The sequence below is a fragment of the Bos taurus genome, chromosome 2 (assembly GCF_002263795.3).
Source record: "Bos taurus isolate L1 Dominette 01449 registration number 42190680 breed Hereford chromosome 2, ARS-UCD2.0, whole genome shotgun sequence".
Taxonomy (NCBI): Eukaryota; Metazoa; Chordata; class Mammalia; order Artiodactyla; family Bovidae; genus Bos; species Bos taurus.
Window position 1 is genome coordinate 107,236,592 of NC_037329.1, and position 20,662 is coordinate 107,257,253.

At 52.8% G+C, this 20,662-nt stretch overlaps 1 protein-coding gene and 1 non-coding gene across 2 annotated transcripts; both read right to left on the reverse strand.

The window, feature by feature from the left end:
- Positions 1–230: 230 nt before the first annotated feature.
- Positions 231–19,587, reverse strand: PTPRN (protein tyrosine phosphatase receptor type N). Its single transcript, NM_001075131.1, has 23 exons — positions 19,422–19,587; positions 17,928–17,978; positions 17,550–17,663; positions 14,657–14,753; positions 13,410–13,671; positions 12,973–13,327; positions 12,416–12,547; positions 11,165–11,199; positions 10,215–10,489; positions 9,916–10,002; positions 9,528–9,607; positions 9,269–9,333; positions 8,398–8,616; positions 7,785–7,985; positions 7,537–7,684; positions 7,313–7,386; positions 7,026–7,103; positions 6,784–6,903; positions 5,378–5,544; positions 2,096–2,149; positions 1,371–1,435; positions 1,089–1,162; positions 231–880 (listed from the first exon to the last, which is right to left on the reverse strand). The coding sequence occupies exons 1-23, from the start codon at positions 19,534–19,536 to the stop codon at positions 809–811; spliced, it is 2,940 nt and encodes a 979-aa protein (NP_001068599.1). The 5' UTR covers positions 19,537–19,587; the 3' UTR covers positions 231–808.
- On the reverse strand, positions 4,360–4,449 carry MIR153-1 (microRNA mir-153-1). The gene has a single exon (NR_031028.1). It is a non-coding gene; the product is annotated as a microRNA mir-153-1 (primary transcript).
- Positions 19,588–20,662: the final 1,075 nt, after the last annotated feature.

The following is a 20,662-nucleotide window of genomic DNA, read 5'->3' on the forward strand; positions in this document are numbered from 1 at the left end:
CCAGTTAATGGTTGTCAAGCACCTTGGAGGCTATCAGACATGTAGGAAGTACAGCATAAAAACTACTGCCCGATTGTCATTTGCTTCCATGCAAGCCTTGAAGAGCCTGACTCCACCGCCCGGCTCTCCCATAATTGTCTGCACCTCCTGAAACGCAGCAGGGCCTGCTCCAGGCTGAGGCTGGGGCTGAAGCCTGGAAGCAAAGCAGAGAAATGCGTAGGAGGTCTGGGTTGCAGCTGCACACACGACACACTAACTTTATTCACATTGATACAAAAGTAGATTTTTCCAGAAATGTTCTCTTGTGCCAGGGGGAGCGAGTTGAGTGGCACGTGGCGGAAGGGTGAGGGGAGGGGGCAGGAGGGGCAAGGGCCACAGTGTGGGTCATGGAGGCAGGACAGCGGGCAGCAGGGGCTAGGGGAGGAGGACGATCTGGGCATGGTGGCCCCTCTGCCCCATTCTAGCCACACTGGAGGGCGGAGGGCGTCCACACAGACATATTGGGAGCATCCAGAGTGGCGGGAAATGGGGGTCAGGGAAGTTGGACAGGAGGAAATTGTGGGTAGAATTTGGTGCCCATGACTTTCCTCTCCTTCTGACTGGCTGCCAGCTCCCCCAGGGGACACCAGGGGTTCCTGTATGCCCCATCTTGCTTCCCCTTCCTTACACGCTCCTCTTGGAAGGGCTGGACATGCCCAGGAGGGGCCAAGGTGGCGGGTGTGGTGGTGAGAGCGAGTGCACAGATAGATGCTCACACAGGCAAGGAGGGAGTGGAGGCTGGGCTGCCCACAGAGGGGCTCCAGGGGTCTCACTGGGGCAAGGCCTTGAGGATGGCATTTACCTCCTCCGCCACAGCTGTCAGGGCAAACTCAAACTGGTCCTGGGGAAGGGTAGAGGGAGGAGGGTTATGGGGAGGCCCGGCCTCTGCTCCTGCCCTGGGATGGGGGGGTGGGCTTTGGGGCGGTTACTTGGGGGAGAAGGAGAGAGCCCTCCTTGGGGAGATTTGGAGGCAGGCAGGAGAGGCAGGCCACTGCAACTTTCCCTGGGGAAAGGTCATGGCTAGGGTAGGTGTAGAGAGAAACAGTCACCTTAGAGCGAACAAGGCCAGGCCGCTGGTCACGGACATGCTCCAGGGTGGCAGCAATGTCGATCTCCTTCACTCCTGGTGGGAGGGGTGTGGGGATACACAGATGCTCAGAGGGTGTCCAGAGGAGGGTAGGACCCAGAAAGCCTAGGGCATCTTGGGATGGGAGGCTCAGAGGATTACCTGGGGGTGTGGCGACCTGCCCTCCACGAACTCCTGTGACCCCAGGGGCTGGGGAGACTCTAATCTGGGGCTGGGCTGGGGACATGGTGGGGAGGGGCCTTACCTTTTGCCATGCGGTTCAGTACCATGTCGATGAGGATGTAGGTGCCTGTCCTCCCTGCACCATCACTGCAGTAGGAGATGGTGACAGGCTGAGCTGGGGACCCAGCAGGAAGGGGGAGGGGAGGGGACATGGAGGCTTGGGGTAGAGACGGTGGTGGAGCCGTTAGGGTTAGCTGCGGGGTTGGATGGCATGACTGAGCCGAGGATTAGGGATGGGGTCATAGCTCCTGGGTCCTGGGAATTGGGCCTTGAGTGGGGAGCCTGTGACTCATGGGGTGTCTCTTGGGCAATGAGCCAACTGAAAAGGAGAGCCCTGGCTCCACCCTGAGGTGGAGGCAGTGAGAGGGAATGGGAATAGCCATTTCTAGCCACTGGGCAGGCTTTCCTTCAGCCAACGTCTTATGTAAATGGCAAGATGGTAAATATTTTCAACTTTGTGGGCCACATATAGCCTCTGTCGTGTGTTCTTTTTTTTCCTTCAACTATTTAAAAATGGGGACATCATTCTTAGCTCATGGGCCAATAAGAAAATAGATGGTATGCTGAATTTGGCCCGTGGGCTGTTGTTTGCTAGTATCAAGGGGACAGTCAAACAGTGTGCTTGGGAGATGCACACGGAGAGCAGGACCGGAGAGGGGTGGGAACCAGGATGTGCCCCCTTCAGGGCCCCCTGGCTTGGGCCTGACCTGTCCCCCCACCCCCCACCCCCTCCAATCGCATACGCACCTGCAGTGCACGATGATGGGGCAGGAGCGGCCCCGGTAGCACTTGTTCACCTTCCTGCAACAAGAAATGGGCATGAGGCCAGGGGGCACCAGCAGAGGCAAAGGGGAGCTGAGACACACACCTGTGGGCTTGTCTTCCTTTTCTCCCCACCTGCCCAGGGCTGAGGAGGGAAGACGGCTGGACGGAGGAGTTGTGGCTGGAGGCCAAGAACCAGAGATGGTGTTGGGGGGCACTGGGCTTGCCTTGTCACTATGGGCCTAGGCTATGCACCTGGAACAACTGATAAATCAGTTGCTCTGATTTATCAGATAAAACCTGATAGATCAACCGATAAAAACCTTTCAAGCCCCAGTTTTCTTACCTGTAAAACGGGTATGATAGTAATAGTAACCTCCTTCTTAGGGTTCTTATTACATGGATTATGAGATAATCCATATAAAGGACTAAGTGCTAAATCTGGCACACAGTAGGTGCTCATTAAATGATGGCACTATTAAAGATAAAATGTCATAATATTAACAGTCTCCCCTGCCTGAAGTTCAGGGAGGATAGGTGTTCAGGTGACTTCAAGAGTGTCAGAGCACACTATTGCTCTGCCCCTGGGTGTTCCCCTCCCACCCAGGCTCCTTGTGGTCCTCACCAGCAGTGAGGTCTGGTTGTAGCTCTGGGTGCAGAGTTCCTCTGGTGAGGGGATGACAACCCCTCAGCTCTGAATATACTGCCGCCCACTGTCTCCCTGGATAAGTCTTACCCCAGCACAGGTGCTCTGTGATTGGGTCATATTCAGACTATGGGTCCACCTGGACCTCAGACTCTGCTTCTTGGACCACAGCTCAGCAAGGAGCAGGTGGGTTCTCCCTCTCTCATGGCCCAGTCTAACCTGCCCTTGTTCCTTATGACATTCCTGACTTGAGAGTCACTTGCAGACTCCTGATACTCCCAAAGGACAAGGGCAAGGGAAAACCTTTTGAGGGGTTATTAGAGCATTTCAGAGGAGCTTGGAACTTAGTGGTCTCCCAGTCTGGTACCCCCAGACTTGCTGGGGCCAGGTGACTTGAATGGTTTTCTAGAAGTCCACGTGATTCCTTAGCGTATCGGCTGGTAGATCAGGGCTGGGGCTGAACAGAAGTTGTCACGGTGGCTCCCAATCAGTTAATAATAATGACAACAAATAGTACTTGGAATTAACAGAGCCTTTGCTATATGCTGGAGCTTCCCTGGTAGCTCAGCTGGTAAAGAATCCACCTGCAATGCAAGAGATCTGGATTCTATCCCTGAGTTGGGAAGATCCCTTAGAGAAGGGAAAGGCTACCCACTCCATTATTCTGGCCTGGAGAATCCCATGGACTGTATAGTCCAGGGGGTCACAAAGAGTCTGACACGACTGAGCAACTTTCACTTTTACTTTTGCTATGTACCTGGCACTTAAAGTAGATTTTATAGATTTCATGCTACTGATTTTTGTAACAATCCCTTAAGGTATGAGTCATCAATCTCATTTCACAGGTAAGAAAACAGATGGAGGTCAAGGAACTTGATCAGTCATTTTCTAAGACTTCAAAATTTATTTTGCCTTCCCTCTGATAGACCTTCACCAAAACATTATTTATTAAGCAGCAATTAATTTGTTCTGGGTGTCTAAGCCAATTGAGTTTACATAATTCCAGCCTGAAGCAAAGAAACATAACCTTTTCGCTTACCTGTGCAGCCTTAAAATAAGTCCATGAACTCATTTTATAAAGATTTTTAAATATGGAAAACAAAAATTACCCCTGATACCCTTGATGGTGCCTTCAAGAAGCCTGTACCTTAGGTTGCATGGACCCCAGTTAGAAACCATTGTCCTGAGGCTCAGAAACTACCCCCAGGTTCCTGCCCCAGTTCTGTTCCTCTGCTTTCTGCCCAGCACCTAGAGACCTCAGAGCGGCCCGGCAAGGGGCAGAGAAGCAGGAGGAAGCTGCAGTGTGGGTGAGGTCCCTGCCATGGCAGCAGGCTTCTCAGCCACCTATCTGTGGAGGGAAGGCAGGGCACTCTGGAGGCCTGGACACGGTTTTAGCATCTGAAGAGGGCAAGTCCCCCTGTTGGTTTCCTGTCCCAGCCCCCACCTGGTTCCATGAGTCCCCAAGAGTCCAGAGATTCCCGCCCACCTGCAACTCCCTTTGATAGTATTTGTCCCTTCCCTGAATCTCCCCAGCCCCCAGCTCTCCCATCACCCTTCAGGGTGGTCCCTGGGCCACACGTCCTCATGTCCCATCCATGCAGCGGCCACACCTGCCAGTGATCACTTTTGTGACTATGCAACTGGAGTGAGAATACTAGCTGCAGATCACAAAAATGACGCTGGCAGCCGTGAGAGAGAGAGAGAAGAGGGAGGAGACAGAGAGGGGAGACAGAGCAACGGAGAGGCAGAGACACGTAGAGAAAGAGAGGAGGGGGGAGACAGAGACAAAGAGAGGCAGAGTAAATAGGCAGAGATGGGAGGGAGGTGAAGGAAACAGCTGAGAGATGAAACAGGGAGAGGTGCAGAGCGGGGAAATGTGGATGGAGTTGGGGAGTGAGACAGACTGTGAGACAGAACGATGGAGAGAGAGCTGAGGGGGAGAGGGAGGGTGGGGGAGAGAAAAGTGGGAAGGAAGGGAGAGAAAGAGGGAAAGAAATAAAAACAGAGGCAAAGAGATACAGAGGGTAAAGAAGGGGGAAGGCAGGGGGGAGTGAGAGAAAGCAGGGGGACAACAGACATAGAGACTGGACACCAGGAAACACAGGACAGGAGGAAATAGACAGCAAGGACCAAGGAGAAGGAGAGAGGGAGGGAGGGGGCTAGAAACAAGATGAGCCTTTCAGGGTATAGCGGGGCGGAGGGAGAAGAAGGTTATGGAGAAAGAGTGGGAGATAGAAAAAGAGGGCAAGAGAGAGGGAAGAGGCAGCCAGCCAGCAGAGAGAGCGAGCAGTCAGGAGCTGGACCACAGCAATGGACGGATGGGCACAGCGAGACAGAGCGTCAGTCCTGGTTTGGGGGGTGGTGTTCAGAAGGGGACGCCAGGAGGTCAGAGTCAGTCCTGGTTTGGGGGTGTCTAGAAGGGGACACCAGCAGACCAGAAGCTGAGGCTCCAGGTCGGGCGAGAGGGCCTGCCTCTCCTGACCTGGGGCCCCAGGAGGAGCTGATAGGCTGCGGGGAGGCGCCAGAGCCCGGCTCCCGGCCCCCTTGCTCCTAGGCTGCTCTCTCCCAGGCTTCTGGGAGCCTTCCTCGGGCTGCCCCACTTCCCAGGGATGCCGGCTCACCTGCGGAAGTCCAGGAGGGGCCGGGTGGAGGCCGGGGTGCCCTCTGCCGGCCAGCTGAGGAAGTGGAACTGCGTGAGCGTGCGCGTCTCCTGGGTCTGCACGTTCTTCAGGTAGAAGCTCCGCACCAGGAAGTCCTCGCACCAGATGTGCTCCGACACCAGGTTCACCTGCGAGGGTGGGCGCGCAGGCCTGAGCGCGGCAGGGCCTCTCCAAATCCTCCCGGCCTCCCAGGCCAGTCAGGAAGCTCACTCAGCTGTCCCCAAGAACCCTAGCCATCTGTGTCTAGGACTTATGGACTGCTCAGGACAACTGGAGGCTTTTCCACCTAGACACAACTAGTCTTTTTGGCCGCATAGCGGGACCATAGCTCCCCGACTACGGATCGAACCTGTGCCCCCTGCAGTGGCAGCTCGGATTCTTAACCATTGGACCCTCCGGGAAGTCCTGTGTGCTTCCTGAAATCAGTGTCTCCTTCCTCTTTTGTGCAAAGACTAGCACAGTGTCTGTGTTACACACCATAAACTTTGATAAAATTCTGTATTTTCATTTGATTTTTTTCTTTAACCCCAAGCAGGACCAATTTTTAAAGCTTAAAATGAGAAAGTATTGTGTGCTCATCTAATGCTGAAAATTTGTTATCCAGAGCTCATTTAGAGACAAGAAGCTTCTGTTGTGCAAATAACATCTCTTGTTTTATTGGGGGGGGGGGTCACTTCCTATTGGTCAGGAATGTTTCTTCTTCCTCTACTTTGTCTCTGCCCAGACCACCCCCAGTGTTTTTCTATTTTTCATAAGCAACATGTGTGATTGGCAGCATTTCTTTCTTTGCTTTGGCCTCCAGGAAACTCAGATCTAAACTAGACTCAATAAAAGTAGGACTAAGTCTTGGTCTTCGAGTATACTTATCTTCCCTGTCTCAAAACTGTACTCCTGGCTCTTAGCTTCTTACCTTAGTTTCAGTGGTTTTATAGTTTTATATCTGTACCTTTCATCATAGGTCCCTACAAGTGCTTTTCAGCCCTAGACTAGACACACACATACACACATGTATATGCATATATGTATGTATGTGAATGCTTTCCTGGTGGCTCAGACAGTAAAGAATCCACCTGCAATGCAGGAGACCTGGGTTCAATTCTTGGGTTAGAAAGATGCCCTGGAGAAGGGCATGGCAGCCCACTCCAGTATTCTTGCCTGGAGAATCCCCACGGATAGAGGAGACTTGCGGGCTACAGTCCATGGGGTCTCAAAGAGTTGGACACGACTGAGTGAGTAAGCACAGCACAGCATGTGTGAATATGTGTAATACACGGATGTTTATATACATATACAGTCACACATGTATGAAGGGTGCACCGCCCACTTTCCCCACCCCCATTTTCTCCTGGCCGTGGGGTTCTGCTGACCTCATATACGTGGTAGAGGGAGGAACCCTCGTCCGGCCAGTAGCGATCACACTGCTTGACACCATCCTCCACCAGCGGGGTCAGCATGACGATGACAGTGCAGCCACTCTCCCACACCATCTAGGGACAGATGATGTCTAGCACCCAGGTAAGCTCCATTCTAACCTCCCTGGGACCTGGTTGGCCCTGGCTGCCCACAAGGGACCCCGGTCCCTGGAGACACCCTCCCTCCAAAAGCCCACCTGCCAGAAGTCTGCAATGGTATGCGACAGCGGTCCCTGTGTGGCTATGTAGGCTGGCATCCGAGGGTCGTGCTCAATCTGGGGGCAGGGAAAATACATCATGAACCAGAATAGGAAATGCCATTATGGAGAGGTCTGGTCAAAGGGAGCAGGCCAGGGTCTGGGGGAGCCTCAGAACTCCCGTTTCCATGCCAGATATCAGGCCCACAATTCCAGGGCCTTGGGGAGTGGGAAATGGAGTCTATAGGGGCAGGATGAATATGGGGGAGGAGATGGGAGCCACTCACAATGGGGCTGGCATTGATGTAATCACTCCGAGAAGGGCTGCTCTCCACCTTCAGCTTGATGCGAGCATGGTCATCTGCACAGACCCCAACCCCACCCCAGAAACCCCTCTGGTCACTGGGGTCCTGGCACCTCTGCCACTCAGCCTCAGCCAGGAGCCCAGCCCCTACCCCAAGCCCTCCGGACTCCCAGAAGACAGAAGGCTGGGCCAACAGGACTCACTCACAGGGTAGGAAGTCAGGGTGGCGGTTCTTTTTGATGTTGCCCTCACCCTGGGCAGTGGCACAGGTGTTGGGCTCCGCCTGGTAGGCACACAGGGCCTGCCACTCCTTGGCCAGGCGATCCCTGTTCCGAAGGTGGTCCTCCATGTAGGCCTGCAAGGACACCACAGCCTGGCGCCGGCCCCCACTGCCAGCCCTGCGCCTCCCACCACCCGGTCCCCTCCCTGCCTCTGGGCCCATGCCCCATCCTGACCAGAATCATGTGTCCCGTGGAGATGTCCATGTTGGCTTGGGCGGGCTCCTCACACCAGGACGGGGTGCTGCTGTGGGAGCTGGGGCTGGCCTGGGCAGCATCGCTGAACTGTGAGGACACGCTGCTCACCCGAGAGGGCTCGGGTGGACCCTCCGCCCTGTTGAACAGGGACTTTGTAGCCATATGCTGGCGGCATAGATCCTGCAGAAGAAGGACAGGGCAGGATCCATGTTCTCCTGAAGCCTTTTCAACAGAGTCCTTAGGATGGTCCTGGATTGCTTTTGAATGAAACCTGTCTCCTCTGGGGTGGGGTCTTCTGCCCTGGGTCTTCTGCCTCATCCTTTCCAGGGCTGTTCTGCTTGGGTGTGGCCCATGACAACTTCAGATATTACAGAGCAGAATCCAGAACCCCCTGAATGGTGGTATTGGGGAGAACTTCAGGAACCACCTGTTCTCAATTCCCATCCATTCAAAATGCCCCCACGACATCCCCTTGCTGGGGCTTCTCCAGCCCCTGCCTGGATATCCAACTCCCTGCCCTCATCTTACATGAGACCCAGACTCCTGAGCCCCTTCCATTCCCTTTCATCAACAAGCTTCTGGGGCTGCACACCTGGTACTCAAAGGTCGTGTCACCATGGGCCCCCTCGGGTCCCAGGGCGGCCAGGCGCTCCTTGTCCCGCTGTCGTGCATGCTGCCGCACACACAGAGCCACTGCCAGGGCCACGAGCAGCCCAGCCACACCCGCCAGGGCCACCAGAGTAAGGAGCACGGACCGCATGGGAGAAGTGCTGTGGGCCGGTCGGGGAAGGATGGCGGCTGCCTCCTCCCTCTGTGGGAACAAGGTTAGAATCAAGGTGGGCAGTGGTGGTGCAGGGAGACTTAGGAGCTGCTCCTCACTCCTGTCCCACACCCCACTCCCTGCTAGGATATCTCCTGGGGAAAAGCTGAGAGGCAGGGACATGGTGGTACAGGCAGAGGGACTCACGTAGACCCAAGATCCCTCTTTCTCAATCCCCATGGGACCAACTCAACCACATTGTACTGCCAGAGACTTAGTGGGTGACTCTCCCTAGGAGTTTTTGCATTAAAAAATGGATGTAGAGAAGTATAGAGACCCAGGAAGTCAAATAGTAGAACATGAGGCATCAGTGTTGGATGCATAATAGAAGCATATTTTGAGTTCAAAATCCTTTCTGTGTAATGTTTTCCCTTGGAATCTGAGACTTTGCTCTAGCATATCTATGGACGGCTGGGCCATCTCAGGTAGTTCTTCCAGGTGAGCTGGCTGCCTATAGAAGGCTGATATTACAGGGAGCTGGAGCCACTGGGGCCATCTGCTGGTTGGAAAGAAAACTGCATGGAGGAGGGCTGCTTCAGCAAAGGTGGTGTATTTCAGCTCCTGTTCTGCCAAGACTGCCTTCATTTCTGGTGGGCAGCATCAGCCAGTGGGGACTTTGACTGATTCTTCAGTTATCTCATACCTGTCCCACTCCTGTCTGCAAGATCTGGAGCCCTGTCTGTGCTTCCAGTTCAGACTTCACCAACCCTGCAGGGAGGACGGAGGTCAGATCCTCTCCAGCCCCAATATGGTCTCCACCCCATGCCATGCAATGCCCCGTGGCAGGCCGGGCCCATATGGCCCGGGTCTGGGAATATTCCTGGGTCTGGGAATGTTTCAAGGAGAGCATCAGCCACCGGTCTGGGTCTATACAACTAGGGCTAGGGTGAAGAAGTAATTACCGGCTTGCTGGGTCACATCAGCCAAAGACAGGTTCTGTTCATTGTGCCGGATGCGGAAGGTAAGGGCTGGTCCCACGACACTGCCGAATAGGAGGTATATTACTGCCTCACCCATCACAGATCCCAGATTCAAAATGAGAGATCCGCTCTGGTCCTCTCCCTATTAGAGGATGGGGCTGAAACCCATGCCATACGAGGATGTTTCAGGAGGGAAGATACTGGACAGGCCAGCAGCAGGGCAAAGTGTGGCTGTACCTTCAATGAAGCTGGAAACATCTGTGACCTGACCTCGGCCCCTTACCTGGAGTTTGTCTTCCCCTCCTCCCTTGAGCCCCCTAGGCTCCACCCCCTTCAAGCTACCTGCCGCCCCAGCCAGATTGAGCCCCACCTGATGTTGATGAAGCTGCCCGAGGACATGTGCACGTGCTCAGCCAGGATCTCCAGCAGCCTCACTCCTGCAGCCAGACTCAAGGGCCTGGAGTTGCAGAGCCGGTAGAGGAAGGAAAGTGGGGACCCTCTTGGCCACTTTCTTGAAACACCCTCCAAGGGTGTCAAGACATCCAGAGGTGCAGAGCAGTCCCCCCCACCCCCATCTACTTCACATCTGCGTTTCTGCTCTCTGCCTCCCAAGGCAGGCCAGCCCAACCCCCAAGGGAACAAGAGGCTGCCCCGCACGGGAGCCCTTACTTCTGGTCGGTGACAATGTAGCCGTATTCCTCTGCTGATGGCCGAGTGGAGGGCTGCCCCGCCATGGTGGGCTGGTTCTGGCCCAGCGGGCTTTTCTTCTCTACCAGGACTGGAGTGGCGGGGGGGCCAGCAGCTTTCGGGGGCTCAGAGGCTCCGGTGCTCAGCTCCTTCTGGGCTTTATTGGAGGTGGAACTGCCAGTGGGGGATCCAGGCAGGGAGGGCATTGGGGGTGGAGGCTCTGCTGGGTCTTCGCCCTGAACCTGCTCCTCCATTGTCTGTTTAGAAGAGAGGATAGAGGTAAGGTCTCTAACAGTGAAGGGGTTAAGGAAAGGGGGTCTACAATCTGGACCCTGAGTTCCCATAGGGGTGCTTATGACTCGTTTCTCTTTCTATCCCCAGACCCAGGTCAGCATTGGGTACTGAGAGGGCATCCAGGAAAGTGAGCCAAGTGGATGAATGAATGAATGAATAAAGGGCTGAATGAATGATTATTCATGATAAGTAATAATTGACAGAATGGGGCTGGAGTGGGGAGAAATTCCAGAGTGAGGAAAGCTGGAGTTAGGGGAGAAGATGAACAGGCAGCCAGTGCTTTTTCGACTTTTGTTTAGCCACACAATCTTAGAAATCCAATGTGTGAAACGGACAGAGCCTCAAGCTGTAGGGCAGTCAGGAGCCTGCCTGCTCCCTTCCCTCCCTTCGCCTAAGGATCTCATTTCAAGAGCAAGGTCTGACACGACTGCAGTGAAAAAAAAGCAATGAATCAAGAATTCTCGCTTCTGGTTCCAGCTCTGCCTTTAGCCTGAGGTGAGACTTTAAGCAATGACTTGCAGCCTCCGGGCCTCTGTTGAAGGGTCAGAGAATACAGATTCTGGGTCCTGAGCCTGAGATTTAGATTTCAGCTAAGGGCGTTTGCTGCCTTACGGGTCAGGGAGGTGTTGCAAACTCACTTTCTTGATGTCAGCTCCAACGTTTACAGCTCCTCCTGTAGAGACAGGAAAAACAAAACTCTGGGCAAAGGGCCAAGGCCAAGGTCCACACAACGCAGGTAGGAGAAAGGGCTGGTAGCTCTGAGTCTGTGGCATCTACTATGGGCTCTCCCCGCAGTCAGTAACCAAGGCTATTGTTGAGTTCATCCTAAGCATGGCCTCATGCCTCTGAGTGTGTTAGTCCCTCAGTCATGTCTGACTCTTTGTGACTGCAGAGACTGTAGCCTACCAGGCTCCTCTGTCCATGGGATTCGCCAAGCAAGAATACTGGACTGGATTTCCATGCTCTTCTCCAGGGTATCTTCCTGACTCAGGGATTGAACCCACTTCTTTTGTTTCTCCCGCATTGGCAGGTGGATTCCTTACCACTGTACCACCTGGGAAGCCCCATGCTTCTGGGCTTCTGCATCATGGGCTCAGTTACTTCAGTTGTATTCGCCTCTTTGTGACCCCATGAACTGTATCCCGCCAGGCTCCACGGGATTCTGGAGCGGGATGCTGTGCCCTCCTCTATATCTTCCCAACCCAGAGATCAAAGCCACATCTCTTATGTCTCCTGCATTGGTAGGCAGGTTCTTTACCACTAGCACCACCTGGGGAAGTCCCTTCTGCTTCATGCATGCACGCTCAGTCACTTCAGTCGTAACTGATTCTTTGTGACCCCATGGACCATAGCCCACCAGGCTCCTCCACCCGTGGGATTTTCCAGGCAAGAACACTGGAGTGGGATTGCCATTTCCTTCTCCAGGGGATCTTCCCGACCCAGGGATGGAACCCGGGTCTCCCACATTGCAGGCAGACTCTTTACCTTCTGAGCAACCATTGCTTGATCAACTCCTCCCTATTTTTGGCCACATCCCTCAAAGCTATTCTTTGCACAGTCCTCTCTTACCTGTCAATTAGTGGCTTCTTGGCAATGACCTTAGGTCATCAGCATCTTCTGCCTAGCCTTCCCGGTGCCTCCAGATCCCCAGCTCACACCCTCATTGGCTTCTTTCCCCATTACTTCCATCTCCCAGTCCTTTCCGGCTCTAACTCCTCAGCTCACCACCTCACCCCTTGCTTCCTGACCGTGGCTGTCAATGACTCCGTGTCTCAAACCAACTCCCTCCCCTGAGCTTGGCCCTTCCCCTCTAGACTGTTTCTTGTGGCCTTGAGAAGTGGGGCAAGAGGCCTCTGTGGGGTTGGCAGTCTCTCTGCCCTGACACTCACCTGGATTTTGTCTGGAACCCTTGGGCAGCAGCTGCAGCAGGGTCGAGAGGGTAGAGAGCTGCTCTGGGGTCAGCTGATGCAGCTCCACACCATAGCCCGCCAGCACAGCGGCCACTCTCTGCAGAGTCACATCTGCTGGGAGCCAGACACGGAGCTCAGGACTGGTGCCAGGATGAACTTACGGGATGAGTTTGCAGGTGGGTGGGGACCCCCACATTTAGGAACTTTTCAAACACCAGGACACGGATGCCCTCCCCTTCCCATCTTTGTCCACACTTCGGGGGAAAGCCCTTCAGGTGTCAAGACCAAACTTCAGGCCCAGTAGGGACTCCTCGATTCCCTAGCTGGAGAAGGCATGTCAGCTCCACCCACTACTGTATCCTCAATGCCTACTTATGCCTGGCAGAGAGAAGGCAGTCAGTAGGCATTAGTTGAGTGTACAGATGACTTTAAGGACAAATTAACAAGTGCATGCATAGTCAGGACAGACCCCCCCGTCTCTGCCCCCGCAGAAAGCAGCCCCATAGGCATGGAGTGAATGCTGAGGCCACGGTTACCTGGCTGCTCTGCTGGGGCGGGAGGTTTCTCCTCACGACCCTCTAGTCCTTCCTCCTCATAGCCCTCCGAGGAGTCCCCTGCCCGGCTGCTGCCCCCTGGCTCTGGCAGCCTTGGTGCCCTGGTCCTGCTGGGCACTTGTGACTCCTGGGCCAGGTAGAACAGCTCTGACTCCTGGAAAAGCTGAGCAGGTGGAGGCCCTGGAGGGTCCCCATAGGAGTGGCCAGGGTGAGCCCCAAACATGCCCTTGGAGCCAGCTCGGCTGAGGAAGGCAGGGGCTTCAGCCTTGGGCAGGGGGTCAACACTGACCATTCCTGGGGAGCTCTCTGAGCCCCGGGAGCCATCGCGGGAGCCAAACTGTGGGAAACCAGAGATTGGGATAAGAGCAGATGTCAGCATGGGGATTAGGGTTGGGAGGGGGCCAGTGTCTAGAGCTCACCTGATGGAACAGGTAGGGCTGCAGCAGGGCAGGTTCATAACTCAGGGCAGGATGCGGGGGCTGTGGGGGCAGCAGCAGATGCTCCAAGAGAGGGGGCAGCAGCTCAGCCTGCAAAGGGGACAGGGGGGAGCCCGCCCCAGCTCTGCCCCCACCTACTGAAGGTCGAGGAAGCCGATGCTGCAGAGCTGGGGCGGAGCCAGTGGGGATGCCCTGTAAAAGCAGCTCCCCAGCGGGACCAGGTCTCCTGGGCACCAAGCCAGATCTGAGGAGGAAAGCAAAGTGTGTGGGTGTGGGTGGGTGTGTGCGCGCGCGTGCGTGTGTGTGTGTGCATGTGTGTTGGTTGTGTGGGGCAACAGTGTACAGAATCTATGAGGCAGAGATGCTGGGGGCCAGGCAGGCTTAGCCTAAAGTAAACCTGATCTCTCAAGAGATGAGGTAGCCTCAGGAGAGGAGAGAGTAGCATGGAGAAGGGCCAGAGGTCTACACCTGGGTAGAGGTCATCACCTCCCTGGTAAGCGTGCCTGGGTCCCTGAAACACAGCAGCAGAGCTGATGAAGCATGAAGCTAAGGACAGAAAAGGGGAGAGTGGGGAGCAGAGGAAGGGAGCTGGGAACTGCTCTAGAAGAACTGTGGCTGCAACTTGCCCCGTTGCCCCTGTGTGCACGTCCCCAAGCACACATCCAAACATTCAGTGCCGTGTCCTGTCCTACCCAACTCTGCCTTCTTCACCTGGTATCATCCTCTGAGCCCCAAGCCCTCATTTACTTTCCTTTGCTTTACAGAGCCTGAATGATGCCTTTAGAGCCCCTAACCATAATAGGAAGATGGTACCTCTTACCATGTAGTAATAAAACTGAACATTAAACAGCCTCAGTCTGACAAAATTCTAATCTGTTCCATGATGACTGCTTTGATGCTTCTTTTAAAATACCAAATGTCCAAATGTTTCAAAGTAGTCTTTAACATTGTGAATCAACTATGCTATGATAAAAATTTTAAGAAAAGACTTTATCCGGCAAAAAAAAAAAAAAAAAAAATCCCCCAGTTTTGAATGCCCTTGTTTTGCTAGATCCCCAGGGATGAGCTCAGCTCATGTTGGGCATGTGGGAATATCAATTGACCACTCCAGAGCCTTTTTCACCCATGCCCCAGCCTGCTGGTCTCTGTACATACTTTCCTCTCTCCATCAGGAGGACCACAGATGCACCAGCCTTGCAATGCTAGAGCTGATGACAAATGATGCCTACCTGTCCCTTGGATGAGGCTCAGGGGGGCGAAGCCTGGGGATACGCTCCATCTCCTGGGAGATCACATACTGGGTGAGGTCATCATGCCAGGACAGTCCTTCCAGGGAGAGAAAAGAGTGAGATGGAGATTGTCCCTCAGGCTTGGGACAGTCTGAGGGCTCAGTAACAGGGGCCAGTGCAGATCAAAACTGCACCCTCTACCCTGCAGTGTACTGAACTGGGAAGAGCCCAGGAGCAGTGGAGGGGGTCCAGAAACCTGGTGGGTGATCTGAGTTGTCCTTTCCGCCTCCCCCCACCCCACCCCCAGGTGCAAATCTGGAAGTGAGACTGCTTCCGGTGAGACTGGGTTTAAATCCTCTGCCACTTACTAACTGTATGTCCTTAGCTGAACCTCTGTGAGCCTTAGTGCTCTTATCTGGAAAATGGGGCTTTATACTTCCTAAAATTGTTGTCATAGTTAAAACACAATATAAAATGGTTAGAATAGTACCTGACACATTATGAGTATTCAATAAATGCTATCATTATTACTCTCATCAATATTATTATTCACCTTATTTTTATTGATCCTGAACCTTAGTTTTCTTTATTTGTGGTGGTGGTGGTTTAAGTGGGAATAACGTATACTTTATGGGTCTGTTCAGTTCAGTTCAGTAGTAAAGATTAAATGCAATCAGGGACTTAAAAATGCTTGGAAACCTCCAAAGCACTTATACACCTGTTTTAAGCCTTCATTATCATCATCTTATCCTGAAGGCAGATCTGTCTGACCATTTCCCTCAATGAACTCTGCTTGCAGGAAAAGTCAGTCATCTATTCTAAAAGGATAACCTCCTACTCTCCAGTCCCACCTACTCCCATTCCTTTTTGCTTGCTTCTGGATTAATACTCATACTGCTTTTAACTCATATCATGGGATCTATACCTGCCTTTTTGCCTATTAACATAAGATGAACTATCTGTGTTTCTATAAAAGGCCAATCCTCCACTTGGGCACTAGATTTCATCCCCTGCTAACCTACTCAAGAACATCTTCCCCACAATTCTCCCCCTTTTCCTATATCATTGTTTTCTCCTGTTGTCTACTGAATTATTCCCATTCATATACAAACACAATGCAATTTCTCCCATGTTATAATAAAAATACTGTTTGAATCCCACATTCCCCTCCAGCTGTCACCCCATTTTTTTGTAGCAAGACTCTTTGAAAGTGTTATCTCTGCTGGCTGTATCCACTTCCTTTCCTTCCATTCCCTCTTACCCACTCTATTCAGGATTTCCCCCCCCAACTACTCTACTAAAACTATCATCAAGATCACCAGTGGCTTCTGTATATCTAAATCTAGGGTTACTCTGGAGAAGGAAATGGCAACCCACTCCAGTATTCTTGCCTGGTAAATCCCGTGGGAAAGGAAAAATAAATAAATAAATCTAGGGTCAGTTCTCAGATCTCATCTTACTTAAGCTACCACCATCATTTGACACTGTTGATCACTCCTTCCACCTTGATACACTCTCACTTAGCTTCTAGGACACCAAACACTCTTGTTTCTCCTTCTACCCCATTGGGTCTCCCTTCTCAGCCTCTCTTGTTGATTCCCCTCCTTCTCCTGGTCCTCTTAATAGAATTCTTTAGGGTTTTTCTTCATATTGACTCAATCCCTTGACTTTTTCATCCATCTCATGGGTTTAATTACCATCTATACACCAAAGAATTCCAAATTTATATCTCTACTTCAGACTTCTCTCTCTCTTTCAAAACCCAATCTTATATACTCAACTTTCCATTCTAATTGAGTGGACATCTTAACTCAGTATAATCAAAACTGAGCCCCGCCCCTTCCCCAAGTTTATACTTCTGAATAGTTAATATTTTAATGTTTAGTATTTCTGTTTGTACCATTGATTCCCTACATCCTATTCTCAACACAGCAGCAAGAGTGATCCTTTTAAAGTAGAAGTGATATCAAGTACCCCTATGCTCGAACCTTGTGATGGTTTCCTCTTTTACTCAGAGTATGGTCAGAGTCCACACATTCTCCTATAAAATCTTAGAACATCATTACCTACCTGACTGCATCTTCTGCTCTGCCTCTGCATCACTCCTCTACAGCCTTCTGTAGAGGTGTTTTCCATGGTGTTCCTCAAACTCATGCTTAGGGCTTTTGTTCTAGATCCTTGGCCAACCAAAATACTCTTTCCTAAGATAACCTTCTGGAAAACATCCGCACCTCCTTGATGTATTTATTCAAATTTCATAGCCTCACTAAGATCTATCTTGACCACTCATTTTAATAGTATGGCTTCCTACCTCACCATTTCTGATCCCTTTATCTTGCTGTAATTGTTTTTTTCCATGGCACTTATCCCCTTCTAACATACTAGTATTTTCTAATTTATATAATGTAGCACCTCCCTTCATCTCCTGAATATAAACCCTAGTAGGCAGAGATCTTCATTTCACCCCTTGATAAATCCTAAACACCTAAAACTATGTTTGCCACATAGAAGTACCCAATAAATGAATGAATTTATTTGAATGAATGAATTGAATGAGTGGGGTGTTCTCCTGGCTGAGGACCCCAGGATTACCTCTGGAATACTCAGTCAGTTCCAGAGAGTGGGCTGATCTCAAAGAGATGAATGCTGGCCTCTTCCAGTGGCTTCTTCCAGAAGCCTTCTCTGGATTCTTCCAGAGAATCTAAGTGTGAACAGCATATCTCTAGGGTTCTACTCCCACTCCTGTCTCCAGTAAGGTCTGGGAAGTTGAGGCTCCACAGTGGGTGTGATAGGAATGTCCCATGAGAGAAAACCTGGAGTCAGATGGTCCCTCCCTTCCCCATTTCATCTAACCAAGTTACAGCCTCTCTCCTCCAGTGCATCTAGACCTCACCTTGGGACATGAGCTGCCGGAGCACACCTTGTAAGCGTTGAAGAACTGGGGATGTGACTTGCAAAAGGGGCCGGGCTTGCCCCACTCCCACCTGGCACTGTCCAAACAAGCCATCTAAGAGCACAAAAGTGGTGTCAGCAGAGGGCTTGGACAAGAGGCCTTCCAAAGTCCAGGTTGCAAATAGACAGCTCTGTCTCTATCTCCTCTTTTGGCTTCAGAGGGCTTTGCTCCTCCAGGTCATCCCCCCTTCTCTCCAAGTGCAATTTCTCTTCTGACTTCCAGGCACCCCCCCCCCAACACACACACACTACTGTCTCACTGTGTACCCTCCCCCCACCCCCCAACCGACTTGTAAGTCTTATGTTTGGTTTCACTCACCCTGAATACAGACTTCAAGATGAGAGCAGAGTCTGCGGTCAAACAGACAGCCTGTAGAGAACAGGTGAGCAGAGAGGCTCAGATACCGCTATGCATACAGTGGTCAGATGGATGAACAGGCTAGGGAAGGGGGAAGCAGATGGGATCCAGTCTTTCATTCTAAGGAAGGCTTTAAGCTGGGAGGAGAGGAGGGAAGAGGCCTCCTCTTCTTAAGAGGGGACTCTGGCTTTGGATTTCAAAGATCTGCAAGTTTGGATTCTTTCCCTAAAAGCCTCAGTTTGTTTAACTAAGTAATGGGGAGAAGAAGCCCTTCAGGTGCATGGGGATGGTGATGGTGGAGAATCATAAACTTTTACTCTGATAGAATTACTGCGGGGTAGTTTATGTCCAAATTCAGAGGGAAAAGGGACTTTCCTTCCCATATCTCCAAAAGTATCTTATGCTGGCCTGGGACTCAGAAGAGATGGGAACCCTAGCACACTTCCGCTTCGCGTGGGAAAGGGTGGAATGGCTCTAAGGCAGTGCTCCCCACACTGTCCCTCTAAGTTCGGGGCCCTAGCGCTGTTGGCGCTGTTCGCGGTGCTGAAGCTCTGAGCCCGGCGCCTCTGAGGGTTTGCCTGGAAGCAGTTATGGGGGAGGGAAGGGCGACCGAGTGAGGAGCCTTTAAAAGACTTGACCTCTCCGCCATTCCAGCCTTCATCTTCCACCCTAACCAACCCGCAGCGCCACAGGAAGTACCTTGCCCTGGCCTCCAAGCCAGATGGGGACGGAGGGCGTCAGACTGCGAGCTTGCGCCCCTTCCCCCACGCGCCCCTGGCCCCTACCCTCCCCCTGCCCATGAGTCAGCGCTGACTGTCTCCGTCCGCTCAGATGTGAGTCAGCACCAGGCCTGACTGTGGGGAGGGGGCGGGAGACGACCCCTCCTTCTTCACCCTCTTTGGCCCCCTTCCCCAGCCGTCTGCTTCTTATCGGAGATCAGATTACAGCGATCAGCCTCTCCACGCTAAGAGAGAAACCCTGGCGCTTCCCTTGGCCTGATCCTCTACGGAAATATGGGACCCCAGAGCTCGTGGGCCCGACTTCTACTGCCTGGAAATCAGGGTTCTCTCTCCTTCCTTCCCCTCCTCCACCCCTCAGCGCCGCCACTTTTTGGCGCCTCGGGGACACTTCCTTCTCTTGTATCCCGTCTCTAGGTCCCTCTGTCCACAGGCACCCTCATTCCTTCTCCCCAAACCCCAAACTTGCCCTGAGCCCTCTTCTCTTAGGTCCCGCCCCCGGGTTCCCAGCCCCACCTCCAGGCCTACGCCCCTTTCCTCGCAGACGCCCTCTCTTCTCTCTCCGCTCACCGGGCCTCCCCCTACCCCACTCCACACACACCTTCCAGCCGAGGTTCCGACCTTCGTGATACTTCCCATTCCCTCCCCTCCACACCCCCAGCACACCCCACCGAGTTCTGCTCTCGGCACCCGCCCCCACCCCCCATTTCCTCCTGACCGTGGGCACTAATGGCGTTGCAGCCTCCCGGGCGGCTGCCCAGCAACAGCAGACAGAGTAGCACCCGGAGACCCCCCGATCCCCCGGGACCCCCAGGCCGCCCCGGGAGCCGCATCCTTCCCGGCTCGGCTCTCCAGCCCGGCAGCCAGAGCCGCAGCGACGCCAGCCCGAGCCTGCCAGCGGGGCCGAGGCGGGGCCTGCCACTCCCCACCCACCGAGGCGGGGTCTACACGCCCCTCTCGCCGCAACTCTGCCAACCCCAGGCGGCTGGTGACGACATTCCCACCCCCGGCTCTGGCGTAGATTTGCGTCATTCATGGCGTAAAAGCGCAGTCTTCGTGGGGCTCCTACTTATCCCAGCCCTCCTACACCCAACTGTAGGTGCCTCTTTAGAATTTTCGCTTGGCCTCAACTTGACATATTCTTCTCCCCAAGGGCCACTGCCTCTATCACCCAGTCTCAGGGTTGGCAGGAAGGGTTCCCGTTGGGTGGGGACCAGGAAGGATAAGTGATAAGGATAACCTTAAGATGTGGAGCATAAAAGTGAATAGAATGTGTCCTCTTTCGCATCTCAATTAATGATTTCTCTGTCACTAAGATCATGGCATCCGGTGCCATGACTTCATGGCAAATGGATGGGGAAAAAATGGAAACAGTGAGAGACTTTATTTTGGGGGGTTCCAAAATCACTGCAGATGTGACTGCAGCCATGAAATTAAAAGACGCTTGCTCCTTGGAAGAAGAGCTATGACCAACCTAGGCAGCATATTAAAAGGCAGAGACATTACTTGACCGACAAAGGTCCATCTAGTCAAAGCTATGGTTTTTCCAGTAGTCATGTATGCATGTGAGAGTTGGGCTATAAAGTTGAGCACCGAAGAACTGATGCTTTTGAACTGTGGTGTTGGAGAAGACTCTTGAGAGTCCCTTGGACTGCAAGGAGATTCATCCAGTCAATCTTAAAGGAAATCAGTTGTGAATATTCATTGGAAGGACTGATGCTGAAGCTGAAACTCCAGTACTTTGGCCACCTGATGCAAAGAACTGACTCACTGGAAAAGACCATGGTGCTGGGAAAGACTGAAGGTGGGAGGAGAAGGGGATGACAGAGGATGAGATGGTTGGATGGCATCACTGACTCGATGGACATGAGTTTGAGTATGCTCCGGGAGTTGGTGATGGACAGGGAAGCCTAGCATGCTGCAGTCCATGGGGTTGCAAAGAGTGGGACACAACTGAGC